Raw genomic sequence first — 16,711 nt, forward strand, 5'->3', positions numbered from 1 at the left:
CAACCATTTCTGACCACCATGATGGAGGATCACCGTATTGTGCACCAAGTACGTGATAATCCCTTCACATCTGCACCACACAGACTCCTTGAAACATTGTGTCATCCCGAATCATTGGCTGGAGACTAGAACCAGCCAGACTAGGGAATTACCGTCAAATCATAGGATACTATTAACACCACAGCACAAATGGCTGTATTTGGAGTGGTACCACGACCAGGAAGTATAGACTGCCAATGAACGGCATCACACTGTGTTTAGCAATGGATAATGGTTCTGCAAAGTCCAGATGACTATTGTCAATGTGTATGGCAGCAACCTGGGTAGAAGGTATGGTCTTCCAACATTTGGGAAAGGCACAAAGGTTTTACTGCTTGCATCATGGTGTGAGGAGTCACTGGGTATGACATCAGGTCACCGCTGGTAGTGACTGTGAGAATGCTGAGAGTAAAACTGTATCTCATGGACATCCTCATGAACTACCTCTCATTCAACAGTAACATGGTGCCATTTTTTCAACAGGACAATGCTTGTCCACACATGGCACATGTCTCTATGAACTATCTGCATGGTGTTGAGGTACTTCTATGCCAGCAAGATCCCCAGATCTGTCCCTGAAAGAATGTGTGTGGGACCAGCTTGGATGTCAACTCTGTCCCATTGTCATTATCCAGGATATCAAGGACCAGTTACAACAGTCGTGGGCCAGCTTGCCTCAGGAGAGAATACAGTGGGATTGTAGAACCCTTCCCAACCGAATCAGTGCATGCATCCAGGCATAAAATTTAAATACATAGGTGAAATAATACAACTAAATGCTTTCGACGAAGAATCTAACTTGGCAAGAGCAAGGAAAATGGCTGTGGCTTTTCAAACAACAAAAAACTTGTAGGCCAGTAACCAGAAATCTTTAACCATTAATGCAAAACTTCGGCACTGTCATTATGTCAGAATGCCTTTTGTTAAATGCAGCCAAACAGTTATGTAAAATAGAAAAGAAAGAAAGGAAAATAGCCAGGAAAATCTTGGGACCAAAATATAATAACTTTATTAAACACAATTCATATGTACAGTTATGATTGAGTTAGGCTTTCATCAATCTTTTGTTAATGTGCTTAGTGGTTCAGTCCTGTTCTCACACTTCACTACATGGTATCTGGGGCATGACTTGTTGCAAAGTTTAGAAATGCAGTCCTCCTTGGTGTTGTGATATTATTCTTTCTAGTATATCTTCCAGTGGAAGCCATGGGTGGCAAAATGTGTGGACAGGTGGCCAAGTTGGAAGTTAGGTCCTTACCAGGTATGTGAATTAACCATTCCTGTTTCCACGGTTCCCTTCAGTATCTCCCTGGCTTTCTTCTCCCACTGATAATGGTTTTGAATGTTTGCATCTCTGGGTGATTGACAATGTATTGTCCAATATCTTTTACGAAGGAAGTTCCCTGCACTATTATCTAGGTGTAGCTATTTCTTGCAAATTTTGAGAGTGAAAGAGCTTTAACATTCTCTAGTTTTTTCACTGGCAGATAGGTCCATATTAGTTGAATTCTTTATGTCACAGCAGGCATAACTTTGAGCTAGAATAATGTTATTGCAGTTGGCTGGGATACATTTTGCATCTTAGGGATGCCGTAAATGGCTTTTGTTGCAGCTAAGACTCACTCTTGCACATGCAGAGAGAAAGTGGTTCCAGTTGTTTGCAATGTTACTCCCAAATATTTAAAGCTGGACATGAATTCTAATGTTGACCCACCACACGAGATGGTCTACCTGTGATATTTTTCCTCCTTCTTCAAATTTCATTGTTTTTGTCTTTGAGCTTTCCATCAAGTTTTCTAGTGCCCACTATCTGTTGGTCTCCTTGGTGGCTTGTAGATCTTCTAGGCTCCTGCAGAGGATGACCATGTCATCTGCATACATAAGGAGTTTTACATTTCTTGTGCCTATGATATGTCCAATGTCACTATGTTAAAGAGTACTGGACTCATTGGATCTCCTTGTAGGGCTCCTCTTTTTTGGATGATATCTTTTGACATTAATATGCCACTGTATATTTCTACATGATTTGCAACTAGAATTAATTTGCTTATTTCTAGTTTGCCGCTTCAATTACCTAGTATATTCTCTAGCTGCTGGATGAGGCTCTTCCTGTCGATACCGCTGAATGCTTTAGAGTAGTCTATAAAGAACATGTACACTGGTGTAGGGGGTTGTGCTAGAGTCATTGCTACTTCTTGAATGACTTCTCGAACAGTGCTCACTGTTGATCTACCTGGAGTGAAACCATATTGATTCACTGGGATATTAGCACACAGTCTTTGTTCACTGTGGTCTAATAGGAGTTTAGAGAAGAGTTTAAACTTTAAACATAACACCTCATACAGCAATTCTTCTACAGGAGTCTGGGTCCTCTTTCCAGTCTTTGCCTTTCTAGAGCACAGTTGTAAGTGTCTGGAGTGTGGAAGTGAGTTGTTCTTGAGACATTAATTGAATGGGAATGCCAGGTGTTCTGGCAGGTCTTAGATTGTATCCTTCAGGTGTTCCCTGTATATCCCATTCGGCCATGCCGCCTTAGTATTCTTTCTGTTCCTTATAAGATGGTTGACTTCTTTGGCTGCAATTAGGTCCATGACTTGTTTGCTTGCAATGTGCAGTGTGAAGCCGTTTGACATTTTATCCGCAGGGTGGTTTCTGAAGTGTAGCTTTCATTGCTCCATGTTTACAAGGGAGGTCAATTTGAGCTTCTTAAAGGACCTTAGGAGTATGTAACATTTCATTTCTGTCTCAGCATCAGCAGATCGTGGTCTTGTGGTTAGTGTTGTTGACTCTTGATCACAGAGCTCCAGGTTTGATTACCAGCTGGGTCGGGTATTTTTTTCTGATTGAGACTGCATGTGTGTGTTGTCCTCATAATCATTTTATCATCAATGTGCAGTTGCCAAAGTGGCGCTAAATAAACAAACTTGCACTAAGCATCCAAACAAACCCAGATGGGGTCTCCCAACAAATAAAGTCATTTGATCAATTCATTTGTGTTCCAGCAATTAATTTCTGTTCAGTGAGGAGGTCATACATAATCTTCTTTTCTTTCAGCAGGCATTTGTACATTCAATGTTCTTCACTGTATCCTTTGTTTCATGACATAACATTCTTCATTGAACCATGGCTTTGTGGTGCATCTGAATTTAATTACTTTAGTGCTGGCGTGTGTGATTAAGTCATTCAGAGCAGCTGATGTTTGGTCTAATTTTCCCTGCCTCATCATGTGGATTACTGCTGGTAGCTCTGCTTTGTTCACTAGCGGAGCTTTCTTAATCTACGTGGCTTGAAACTTGTGGTTTAAGGTTTTTACCTTCATGTCCCTGTGTTCATTTGCTTAATTTGACTATAGTAACTATTGGAAGGTGTTTCTTGATTCAGACTTTTACTACTGTCACCCGTCGCATGACCATGAGCATTTGTGAAGACCAAGTCCATTGGACTCCTCCCATTTGGTGCCATATATGTGTATTCCTCCTCCTGATTTAACAGTCTCAGTTGGTAGTTCATGAGAAAATCTGTGACCATTTGTAGTTTTGAGTTCCATTTGTCTATGCAACAATTTAGATCACCTTCTAGAATAGTTGGCCTGCTATCTTCTATATTCTCTAGTGCCTTTCCTAGCTTTTTGATAATACTCTTTGGTTCGCTATTGGGTGTGAAGTATGTGCCTATTATATTAATTTTAGCAGTGACTACTGTAAGGGTATTATCTGTATGATCGATTACAGTTGCAAATGCAGTTTTATAAAACACTTTAGCCTCCCTGTGGGGTGTTCTCTGTCTCCTTTCTTGGCTACAGAGTGAATTCTGTAGAATTTCCTGATACTTATGTCTTTTGTGCTGAATGTTTCTGTGCAGAACAATATGTCGTTCTCTTGGTAGATGAGCATCAGCGTCATGGCGATGATGGACTTCAGTCCTTCTATGTTCCATGTCTTTATTCAGGTGTAATCTTTGTCATTACTGTTGCTGTGTGAGTTGTGCGTTTGTTGATAGAAAATATACCTCCGACCAGAAATCGGGTGCTGTCTTCTCTGGGTTGGATGAATGTTCAAATGTGTGTGAATCCCTAAGGGACACAACTGCTGAGGTCAGTGGTCCCTAGACTTACACACTACTTAAACTAACTTAAGCTAAGAACAATACACACCCACGCCTGAGGGAGGACTCGAACCTCTGGCGGGAGGGACACCGTCCAATCTGTGACATGGCACCTCAAACTGTGTGGCCACTCCACGTGGTTGTGTTGGATAGATAATCTTATTCTGAATGCTTTATTTGTGCCTTTAGTTTGAAGCTAGTCATAGAAGATTTCTCCTGAGGTTCCGTTTTCCCTGAGAAACTTTGTTACATCTTCCTGTCTCAGATTTTGGTGTAGTTTACCCACATAGAGCCACATTTTTAGTTCAGCCTGTTTTAGCTCCACTGACTTTCTTCCCTTTATTTCCTGTTCTCTGTTTCTTGGTCTCCTTGCTATTTCTGAATAGTACAGCAGCTGATCCCTCCTCTTGATCTTCATGTTATGATTTTTTCTTCTCCTTTCTCATTTCCTCTCTTCCACTGGTTCTGGATTTTCCCATTTCATGGTTTCTCCTCTGTTCACTTTGAATTTGGTTGGGTTCCTGCTCACAGCATTGGTTTTTTATTTCTTCTTTTATTGTTCAAAATATTATTTGAGATTTCTTCTATCATGGCTTATTCTTTCCGCCATTTTATCCTCAATTTCTTTGGTTATCAGTGTGTTATGGTTTTCATGGGTCACCATTGCTAGGCTGTAGTTTTTAAGTGAGATACCTTGCCTGTCTGGCCCCAGTATGCCAGGAGTGTACTGATGCAGTCTTACGGTTCCCCACATTCCTCCCGCAGCTGACGGCTGCAGAGCCTCATTCGTTAGATTGGTCCAACTGGCTCTCAGCGCAAGTGTGTGGTTTCTATTCAGCTCCAGTTCAGCTGTTGTCACTTGGTGCTGGCTGCTGCTTGTAGTTTTGAACATTCTGCCAAGAGGTGGTGGCACTTGTCCTGCATGGTGGCTCTCCTCTTCCTTATGTTTTACGTTCATTTGGCATTCCCTAACCTCACTCTGTGGTGTGCTATTTCTCTTTATATTGTCATTTAGCACCTCTTTCACTGATACAAAACATGTTCTAATGAGATTCACTGCTTAGTGTATGCCAGCCTTAATGTCCTGTTTCAGATAACTATTCACTTCCGTGACTTTCATTAAAGTTTCAAGAGCACTCTCAAGCCGTATATCTAACTCAGCAGCCACGTTGCAAATGTAATACATGCCCAAAATATAATTCAAAATGAAAATTTAGAAGTAACAAAGAAGTTTATGAAAGAATAATATGACTATTAGACACAATAAGAAAGAGACTAATTGTATTCTATGGACACCTAAAAAGGTTAGACGAGAAAAGAAAAACAAAAAGAATTTTTAACTTTTTTGACAGAAAACCAAGAACATCAACGATGTAGATCCAAGAAGTTAAAGCAGACCTGAGGGAAATGGAAATAAAGGTGGAAGAAATAAGAAAAAGAGAAAAGTTTGGAGCAAAATTAAAAGTTTCAACAGCTTCCATGGGAAAATAAAGGAAAAGACAGGAGCAATATGGACAGAAGAGAGAAAAGAACAGCTTAGAGAAAGAATGAAAAAACTGCTGGAAGGAAAGCAAAGAGAAAAGACGTGTTATTTATTTCATGTGGTCCTCCATAGGCCAAACCAGTAATAATAATAATAATAATAATAATAATAATAATAATAAGCCATGGACTGACATCAGGAGTTACTATAAAATGAAATAATTTTTGTCTTAGCATGACAACAAAGCATCTCAGTTTAGAGAACATATACAATAATCACTTTCAGCTGTCACTACGGACTATATTCTTTTGATAATTTATGCAATGTGGATAGATGAAATCTTTCACTCACCAGCTGTAGTGGCATCTTTGAGTTTTTCTTTCTGTTTGAAGTCACAGTTCAACCGTAAAAGATTTCCAGTAGCATTTGATGAGTCTTCAGGTGCATCAATTGCCATTTTGTTTTTGTTTGTGTATGAAATATTATTTTTACTTTCACAGTGATCTACAGCTGTCTGCACTTCTTGAGATGTTCTTTGAAGGTTTATGGAATGAAATTCCTTCTTTGGAGATTTCTGCAAAAGTATATTTAAAGCTTTATATGAGCCCCTCTTCTGAGATTTACCAGGACTAGACTGATCTTCACATTGTTTTCCCTTGGTTTTCTTTGGGAGCTGAGGAGCATCATCACGTTCTTCGGTAACCACGGCAGATGACTTGACATTAGCTGTTACGCATGTTTCCTTTGACGTAACAACAGATGATATACAAGACATTTCATTTTTAGTTTTAATTTGAGATTCAAACATTTTATCAGCGACAGATAAAGTCTTCTGTTGCAATTCAATGGTCTCTGTTGTAGGAAATGCTTTCAAGGCTTTTATCTTTCGTCGTCTTTTCTTCTTCTTCTGCATCTGCTTTACATCTCTCTCATTCCAAGTGGCTGTATATTCTTGCATACTAACATCACTTTCAACTGAACCATAAGAATCGTCAGAGTCATTATTTCCATCAAGGGAAGGGACTTTCCACTTTTTGCTACTGCACTTTCTCTTCTTGGATTTACATAATTTCTCTGAAGTAACAGCATTTAAATCACTTGTTTTTACATTTCCTGAAAGTTGTGCTTCCAGTGTTTTTGTTCTTCCCAAAGCTTGTATAACATTCTGCAATGGTTCTAATTTAACATAACATGGCTTAATTTTAATACTTCCTTGACATGGTGAGTTGCTATTTTTCTTCCTGCTTCTTTCACTGCAAGATCCACCCAAATTACAGTGTTTACAATGTGTTTGAGAGCTATTCTTTTTCTCACTTTCTTTCTGATCTTTTCTTATTCTGTCAATATGACTACAAGATGTTTCATTCATTTTCTGCATCTTTTGAGATGATCTAGCAGCTCGAGGGCGTAGCTTCATTTGGGTTTCAAGCCCATTCTTCTTTACCAGACTCTTGTCATTATCCTTGGCAGTGCAAACAACATTGTTAGAGGTTTCACTTGTTTTTGTGAATTCTGGGATGACATCGCTACTAATAGAGTCAACATCCATTTTTGCCTCCACACACTCAGTAATTTTTAGTCTGTCCACTCCACTATCAGAGCTGAAACAATTAAAAGTAGCCTTGTATGAGAAAGTCTACTTATGAATATAACAAACAAAATAGAGGCTGCAAGTGATAGCTTGAACTCTGCACAACAGTATTACAGCTGTAAATGGTATAATCATTTTGATGTATATTTCACACATTTTAAATGGTAAAGTTCTTTTCTATCCACATTCTGGACAGGTTCAACAATAAAATCTGCCTTGCAAATTTTTAGTAAAACTGTCACAGAAATGGAAATCTTCAATCAATGAAGAGGCACACAGCAACAACAACATTAAGAATACACTAAAGGTGACAGGAGAAACTAAATGATGGCATAACTGGTTTTGCCTAAAAATTTGCACATTTATGTGTGTAAATACATATGAGGACCACCCTAAAGGAACATTTGTTTTTATATCCAAAAAACTGCAGCTACAATTAGCCCTCCCATGTGGAACATGATGAATATCAGGGGATCTGGATATCATCTGTCAGGGAGAATTGAGAAAACTGTAGTCTCCAGTTGAAACAGCACTATAGAGCACAATATTTTAGTTAATTTAAAAATATAAACTCTACTGGCTTTATTTTTTGCACAGTGCAGCTTTTTTGTTCATACCTGTAAGTATTTCATTGTAAATAAGGTAGCAATGTTATTTTCTACTTATGTACATTAGCTCCCCTGGTGGCTCCCTAGTTGCTGTGTTTTGACAAATGTAATATTCATCAAGTTCTCATTTCAGAAGCAACAAACTAATAATTATGTCATAACAAAAATTTTATCTAAGTCAAAAGCAACCTAACCAGTAATAGAGTACTTGGATTGCCAATCTTCTTCGCTTAAGTAGCGAGTGTGCTTTTACTTGTTGCCACTGGCAGCATTTTTAAGTGGTTTTTATTATTTGTGATGTAGTACTTACAGATGCACCATACAAGGAAATTTGCTATGATGCATAGACAGTAGATTGACACTTTTAAAGTGATATCACAGTTTTTATTGGGCTACCCCCCCCCCCCCCCCCCCCCATTTTGGTTCCATCCCACTTAAAAGTAAGATGTGTCGAATTTGGGTTTGGTATGATAAGGGCATAAGTGCTCCTGGGTCTTCAGAACAGTAAAATCTAGAAGCAAAAAAGGAAATCAACTCTGCACAAATTTCTCCTGCATGTAAAGTCATCCATTACTTAATATAAGTAGGATTTTAGTTCAATTTCCTTAATGTGTTATCATTACACAGATCACATTGGGGAAATGTAATAAATCAATTACCTCAAGAAAAGTACAGAATTTAGAGTGAGCCAATCTGTCTCTATTTATGAATCGACATTGGAAATTGGGCAATCCCAGTAGCCTTTCACTTTAGGAGGAAACTAGTAGAGGTACCAAGTAAAAGTTCTTCAGTTCAATTCTAGCAGAGAATATATTTTCTCTGCATGCAATAACTGGAAATAAACTGTCATCTGTCATCCAAAATGTACAGTGAGTGCTTTGGCACTCAGGCCCAGGCACGGCCCATGAGATGAAATCTTGGCCGCCCCTAATCGACAAGGTCTTTAGAAGATAATACCATAAAATAGATTAATAAAAAACACTCGAGGATACTAGGTGCTCTTGTAGTGCATGAGGATAAATCAAAGCCAGCACCACTTATATCAGAAAACAGTATGTGAAGAACTACACAGACAGGTCTAGGTTCAACCTAACATCTAAGCATCTGACACATATTGAAGAACACTAAAGAACACAAAAGTTTTTGCAGGTCCCTATAAAAAGAACACCATAATTCAGATGAGCTCATCTACCCCTAGATTTTGGGAAGTTCTTAAGAATCACAAAGAAGATATGCTTCTCTGCCCAATTATTAATGAAACAAGTGATCCTGTTATCAGCCAAATATTAGGATAAATTTTTTTAAATATCCACTAAAGCACAGCATAGCGAATAGGAATGAACTTATTAGTAAAGTATCTGACTTAGTAGCCCTGAAGGAACTTCATTTGTTTCCTTCGACATACGAAATATGTATACAAGTATCCCGACAGACCAGGTAAAGCACAAAGTTAGTGAGAATCTTAAGGAACACAGTAGAAGATCACCTGACGAGACTGACGATGTACTTCAGCTGCTGCAGCTGGTTTTAAGTTTTAATTACATTAAATTTGCGGGGCAATGGGCTCAACACTTTCATACTGCCTAGCCAACAGAATATGATGGTTAACTTCAATAGTCATTCCAGTACGATAGTCTTTTGGGCTAGGTATGTGGATGATATTTTATTACACAAGGGTTCCTTTCAGGATTGCACTGATTTTCTGGGAGGAGTTGAATAAAATACATGATAATATCCAACTCACCATGGAAGAGAGTATTGACAGTTTTCTTCCCTTTTTGCATTTGTCCATCAGGATTAACGGTAATACAATCAGCTATGATATTTAAAGAAAGACAACTACTTCGAAGCTAGTAATTCACAGCTCCTCTAACCACCCTTTGTAGTACAAGAAGGTAGCCTTCAGGGCACTGCTTCATAGATTACACAGTGTCCCTTTGTCGCATGAAGCTCACGACTACAAATTTAGGATAATCCACTTTATAGCATATTCTAATGGATATGATGGAGACTTTATCAACAGCATTAACAGAAATGTGTTGCAGGAAATGAATATAGCGTAATAATGTGGGCACCTCTGCATCATCTAGTGCTCCAATTATGCTAGTCCCAACACGTAACACACCTTATAGTGATAGTAAATATACAAGGATACCTTATAATGGTAATAGTTCTAATAAGGCTGGTCTTTGTACCAACGAATAATGGTCTAAAATTTAAGCACAGGAAGGAGACAAAGCGGGAAAACTTTTAGTCAGCAAGTGTGTATTGAATCACGGATGATTCCAGATATATGGACCAAATGGGAAGCTTTGAGGTCTGCTTTAGAGAACATAGGAACAACTCAGGCTCAAGGTCGGCTCTAAGCACACATCTTCATGAAACAGGCAATTCAATTACTAACATCCATTCAAATTTACAGGTGCCACACTTTGAAAATAATGATATCACACTCAACATTTTCTAACGCCCAGACCGGGATGAAGTCTACTGCACAAGTTTGATCGTCTAGGTAGATAGTATTTAGTCTACCACACACCTAACTGATGCATCCCTGCAGGACATTGTTATTTTTTGTTGAGGTCCTTGGTTTTATTTAGTTTTATTGTCAGTTGATGCAACTGTACCTTTTTTTATGAAAACATAGTTCTTCATGTGCTGTGCAATACTACAGATACGATATAAATGTGGTGGTCTCTAAAAAAAGAGCAATATAGCATTCAAAAAATGTTGTTAACTAGGCTTCCCAGAGTTATATTTCTTTATTTTTAACTATGAGTGTCTTTAAAAAAAGAAAAATAATCCTAATGACATTATAACATGTAACCTTGTCAGTCTTTGTTGTCATCTACCTTGTTCAAAATGTCATCTGTTTTCTACTCTATGTACTAGTTCACTTGTTTCTTTATCTGCACCACATATTTTGACCAATATTTTTCCCCTACATCTTCTCTAGTACTGATTTCTGTGCATGTAGATGGGTACATAGTTATTTCCAAATTTGCATATAACACTTTGTTTATGGTTCACTACACTGCAGGGCCTTCTCCCGATTGTTTTTCACCGATTTATTCCAAGTTTGACAGCAATTTTCTTTCTCACCCTCCATTTACCTTGTTTATACATGATTCTATTGCTGTATCAACAGGACTGCAGCACACTTCACTTCTGAGATGACCCCACATGGAAAATTCCAGGTCAAAATACATGCACTGTTTGACATATTCATTTTAGAACATATAGATGCATTATATGTCAAAGCACTGAATTACACAGTCTTCTCAAGCTTTATGAGATGATCTGTGGGTGGGTGAAAGAATTTGTAATTCAATGCAAAAAAGAGTGCCGTATTTATCCTAATGCATGGATGACACACAGAACGCCTACTCTAACATGTATGAGTGTAAACTGTAACATGCAATGTGCTGCAACAGAATTTTATTTCTTGTTACGTAGGCCATCAATGAAATTTGAGCCCAATTAGATGAGAACGTAATTGAAAAGTTTACATTTAAAATACATTTGTATTGAGTATGGCAATACTTCAAACAGAAGTCAGCAGCGACTTGCAACCATACATTCACAGTTATCTTGTAAAAGGCTCATTTGCAACCTCATGTTTACTACAATGTTTGTACTTATATTACTTTGTATTTTCACATTCCAGTGTTTGCTGTTAATTATGATACAACATGTGTATATTGAGTTTTACCACATGGTAAATCTGAATATGACAGAAGCCAGTAAAGTTTCACACCAACTAAGACATAGAGGAGAAGATGTGTAACAAGCACTCCTTTTGAAGAACGACACGAAAATAGAGGACTTCACTAAGTAGTGCCAGCACAATGAAACAATGCACCAGGAACAAGTATGTCAAAAGAAGCTCATTTTCAATCTCCTGCCAGTATTTTTAATTTAATGTTTACAAATTATTGAAAATTTTAGTAACTTTTGTCAGCAAAATGTTTGGAGACTTAAGAAAATCCTGCAGTGTATACAAACAGAGAAGTGCTCTCTATCCAAGAAGGAGTACGTCATCATCTGTGGTTTGGCCTGTGTTTATGTAATAAAACTGCTTTTGGTATTAAGTGTTGGCTACCACTAGCAGTCCAAAAAAGTGAAGTGATTCAAATCGCTATTAAGGTGTTCTTGTGATTGATAAGCTTCTGTGATGTTCAAGCACAACCAAATTATCAATTCAAGAGAGTTTGTGCAGTGATAAATTGCTATACTAGAACTGCATTTAAGTTTCAGTGTACTTAGCCTGAGAAGTTTCCTTTTGTCCCTAAATTTGCACACTGAGCACAAGTTGTGGAACAAACAATACAATGCAGCTGCTCACAAGTTTGGGATCAGGTGCCATGTGACTCACAGGCTTGTGTCAATAATGAATCCTCTCCCATACAGAATGCTTCTCATTTCTACATACACACCAAATTTCACCCTAATGTCTAATGTCTGCTGGAGCCTGTGTAGAGGAAATGTCTAGTAACTTACATCTACAATTACTATGACAAATGTTCTTCACTGCGAAGGACACTAAATGATGTACTATGATTAAAAAATACATACTTGTCAAAAATAAAATCTGTTTTGTTATTATCAATTATTTTGTCTTTCTCTTGCTTTGTAACTGCAGAATAATCCAGCCGTATTCCTTCATTTTCTAATTCTGGTTTCGAGTCCTGTACACTACTTTTACTGGCCTTTATTCCTGAAAATATTCAACAAAAGCTTTATGTAATTAAAATATAAGATGAAGAGAGAATGAAAATGTGCATGCTGCCTCACGCGTGAACCCACAAAACACACACACACACACACACACACACACACACACACACACACACACACAATACAAATCTTAGAAATTATGGAAATAATGAAACTAAATGTCTCATAATACATCTATCAGTTATTTTAATTAACTCTATTAAATCTTTTGAGAACACAGAACAGTAGTAAACTAAATGACAGTACATAACAAAATACTTACCAGTATCTTCATCTGTTCCAAATTCAACTTTCTCCATCATTGATCGACTAAGTACATCATCATCTTCTTCTTCTCCATCAGACTCTTCATCAATTTTTTGTGAACCAAGAATGCTATCATCATCAACTTTTCTTTCAGCTGCCAGATCTCCTAAGAGCACAGCCAAATCTATGTCTTGAGAAGACACTGAGTAAAACAGAAGAAAACTAAAGCTTAGTCAAAATGACAAGTCAGTGAATATATATACAAATTTTAAATTGAAAAATTGGAAATTAAGAAGAATAAACAGTAACAATATTAAAAATTGAGAATTCTTTTTAGTCTTTAAATTTGTTTGCATTTGGTATAAAGCAGAAAATAAGATACAGCATCAATAAAGCCATCAATGCAATAAGAAAATTAAAGAATAAGCTTGAATAATAGAAAATCTGATTGACACAAGTTCCAACATGGTAATTAACTTTGGAGAATGCATAAGGACCTACCACAAATAAACAGAATGAGATGATGGGATGGGAAATACAGAGTTTGAATAAATTCGGGAATATGCTACAACCCCGTCTCAATACCTTCCCAACTACCGATTTTCCTTCACATCCTTTGACTCTCATAACTGCAATCTGGTTTCTGTACAAGTTGTATATCAACCTTTCATTCCCATACGTTATCCTCACTACATTCAGAATTTCGACACATGTATTCCACTGAAGAAGTAAAACTCTTTTGCTAAATCTACAAATACTACAAACATAGGTTTACATGGCTTCTATTTATCTTTCTAAGATAATATTGCCTAGTGTGTTCCTACATTTCTCTAGAACCTAAACTGATCTTTCCCAAGGTCAGATTCTGTCAGCTTTTTCCAGTCTTCTGTAAATAATTCATGTTCGTCTTTTGCAACTTGGACTTCTTAAACTGATGATTTGGTACTGTTCACACACATCAGCACCTACCTTTTTTGGAGTTGGAATTATTACATACTTCTTTAAGTCTGAGGATATTTTGTGTTACATATATCTTACATGTCAGGTAGAACAATTCTTCATGGCTCTCTCTTATTGAAGGAAATAGTGCGCATATAGTATTAGGAACGGAAAGTTGGTTAAAACCGGAAGTGAACAGTAACGAAATCCTAGACACAGAATGGAATATATACCGCAAGGATAGGATAAACGCCAATGGTGGAGGAGTATTTATAGCAGTAAAGAATTCAATAATATCCAGTGAAGTTATTAGCGAATGCGAATGTGAAATAATCTGGGTTAAGTATCAAAGGTGGGTCAGATATGATAGTCGGATGCTTCTATAGACCACCTGCATCAGCAACCGTAGTAGTTGAGCGCCTCAGAGAGAACCTGCAGAACGTCGTGAAGAAGTTTCGTGATCATACTATTGTAATAGGGGGAGACTTCAATCTACCAGGTATAGAATGGGATAGTTACACAATCAGAACTGGAGCCAGGGACAGAGACTCTTGTGACATTATCCTGACTGCCTTGTCCGAGAATTACTTCGAGCAGATAGTTAGAGAACCAACTCGTGAAGCTAACGTTTTAGACCTCATAGCAACAAATAGACCGGAACTTTTCGACTCCGTGAATGTAGAAGAGGGTATCAGTGATCATAAGTCAGTGGTTGCATCAATGACTACAAGTGTAATAAGAAATGCCAAGAAAGGAAGGAAAATATATTTGCTTAACAAGAGTGATAGGGCACAAATCGCAGAATATCTGAGTGACCACCATCAAACGTTCATTTCTGAGGAAGAGGATGTGGAACAAAAATGGAAAAAATTCAGAAACATCGTCCAGTACGCCTTAGATAAGTTCGTACCGACTAAGGTCCAAAGCGAGGGGAAAGATCCACCGTGGTATAACAATCATGTACGAAAGGTACTACGGAAACAAAGAAAGCTTCATCATTGGTTTAAGAGTAGTCGAATCATAGCTGATAAGGAAAAGCTGAACGAAGCGAAAAAGAGCGTAAAGAGAGCAATGAGAGAAGCATTCAACGAATTCGAACATAAAACATTGGCAAACAATCTAAACAAGAACCCTAAAAAGTTTTGGTCATATGTAAAATCGGTAAGCGGATCTAAATCCCCTATTCAGTCACTCGTTGACCACGATGGCACCGAAACAGAGGACGACCGAAGAAAGGCAGAAATACTGAATTCAGTGTTCCGAAACTGTTTCACTGCGGAAAATCGTAACACGGTCCCTGACTTCAGCCGTCGCATGGACGCCAAAATGGAAAATATTGAAATAAACGATATCGGAATTGAAAAACAACTGCTATCACTTAGTAGCGGAAAAGCATCCGGACCAGACGAGATACCCTTAAGATTCTACAGTGATTATGCTAAAGAACTTGCCCCCTTTCTATCAGCAATTTATCGTAGATCGCTGGAAGAACGTAAAGTACCTAGCGACTGGAAGAAAGCGCAGGTCGTTCCCATTTTCAAGAAGGGTCATAAATCAGATGCGAATAATTATAGGCCTATTTCGCTTACGTCAATCTGTTGTAGAATAATGGAACATGTTTTGTGTTCTCGTATTATGACGTTCTTAGATAATACAAATCTCCTTCATCATAACCAACATGGATTCCGCAAACAGAGATCATGTGAAACTCAGTTCGCCCTATTTGCCCAAGAAATTCACAGTGCCGTAGACACTGGCGAGCAGATTGATGCCGTATTCCTGGACTTCAGGAAGGCATTTGATACGGTTCCGCACTTACGTTTAGTGAAAAAAATACGAGCTTACGGAATATCGGACCAGGTTTGTGATTGGATTCAGGATTTCCTAGAAGAAAGAACACAACATGTCATTCTTAACGGTTCAAAATCTGCAGATGTAGAGGTAATCTCGGGAGTACCGCAGGGAAGCGTGATAGGACCTTTATTGTTTACAATATACATAAATGACTTAGTTGACAACATCGGTAGCTCCGTGAGGCTATTTGCAGATGACACGGTTGTCTACAAGAAAGTAGCAACATCAGAAGACTCGTACGTACTCCAGGAGGACCTGCAGAGGATTAATGCATGGTGCGACAGCTGGCAGCTTTCCCTAAACGTAGATAAATGTAATATAATGCGCATACATAGGGGCAGAAATCCATTCCAGTACGATTATGCCATAGGTGGTAAATCATTGGAAGCGGTAACGACCGTAAAATACTTAGGAGTTACTATCCGGAGCGATCTGAAGTGGAATGATCACATAAAACAAATAGTGGGAAAAGCAGGCGCCAGGTTGAGATTTATAGGAAGAATTCTAAGAAAATGTGACTCATCGACGAAAGAAGTAGCTTACAAAACGCTTGTTCGTCCGATTCTTGAGTATTGCTCATCAGTATGGGACCCTTACCAGGTTGGATTAATAGAAGAGATAGACATGATCCAGCGAAAAGCAGCGCGATTCGTCATGGGGACATTTAGTCAGCGCGAGAGCGTTACGGAGATGCTGAACAAGCTCCAGTGGTGGACACTTCAAGAAAGGTGTTACGCAATACGGAGAGGTTTATTATCGAAATTACGAGAGAGCACATTCCGGGAAGAGATGGGCAACATATTACTACCGCCCACATATATCTCGCGTAATGATCACAACGAAAAGATCCGAGAAATTAGAGCAAATACGGAGACTTACAAGCAGTCGTTCTTCCCACGCACAATTCGTGAATGGAACAGGGAAGGGGGGATCAGATAGTGGTACAATAAGTACCCTCCGCCACACACCGTAAGGTGGCTCGCGGAGTATAGATGTAGATAGATGTAGATGAAATATGTCCATAATTCTATGGGAATATTGTCTACTCTAGGTGCCTTGTTTTGAATTAGATCTTTCAGTGCTCTGTCAAGATCTTCTTTCATTATAATA

The 16,711-nt window shown here is 38.3% G+C and overlaps 1 protein-coding gene across 1 annotated transcript in view; it reads right to left on the reverse strand.

Moving 5' to 3' along the window:
* LOC124722902 (DNA polymerase zeta catalytic subunit) overlaps nucleotides 1-16,711 on the reverse strand; it is a 218,040-nt gene that overhangs the window by 133,678 nt on the left and 67,651 nt on the right. The window contains exons 9-11 of the mRNA XM_047248042.1: nucleotides 12,825-13,010; nucleotides 12,401-12,542; nucleotides 5,978-7,227 (exon numbers count right to left, since the gene is read on the reverse strand). Coding sequence (XP_047103998.1) covers nucleotides 5,978-7,227; nucleotides 12,401-12,542; nucleotides 12,825-13,010 — 1,578 coding nt within the window. The remainder of the gene's footprint in view (nucleotides 1-5,977; nucleotides 7,228-12,400; nucleotides 12,543-12,824; nucleotides 13,011-16,711) is intronic.

Source organism: Schistocerca piceifrons, chromosome X, assembly GCF_021461385.2.
Source record: "Schistocerca piceifrons isolate TAMUIC-IGC-003096 chromosome X, iqSchPice1.1, whole genome shotgun sequence".
Classification (NCBI taxonomy): Eukaryota; Metazoa; Arthropoda; class Insecta; order Orthoptera; family Acrididae; genus Schistocerca; species Schistocerca piceifrons.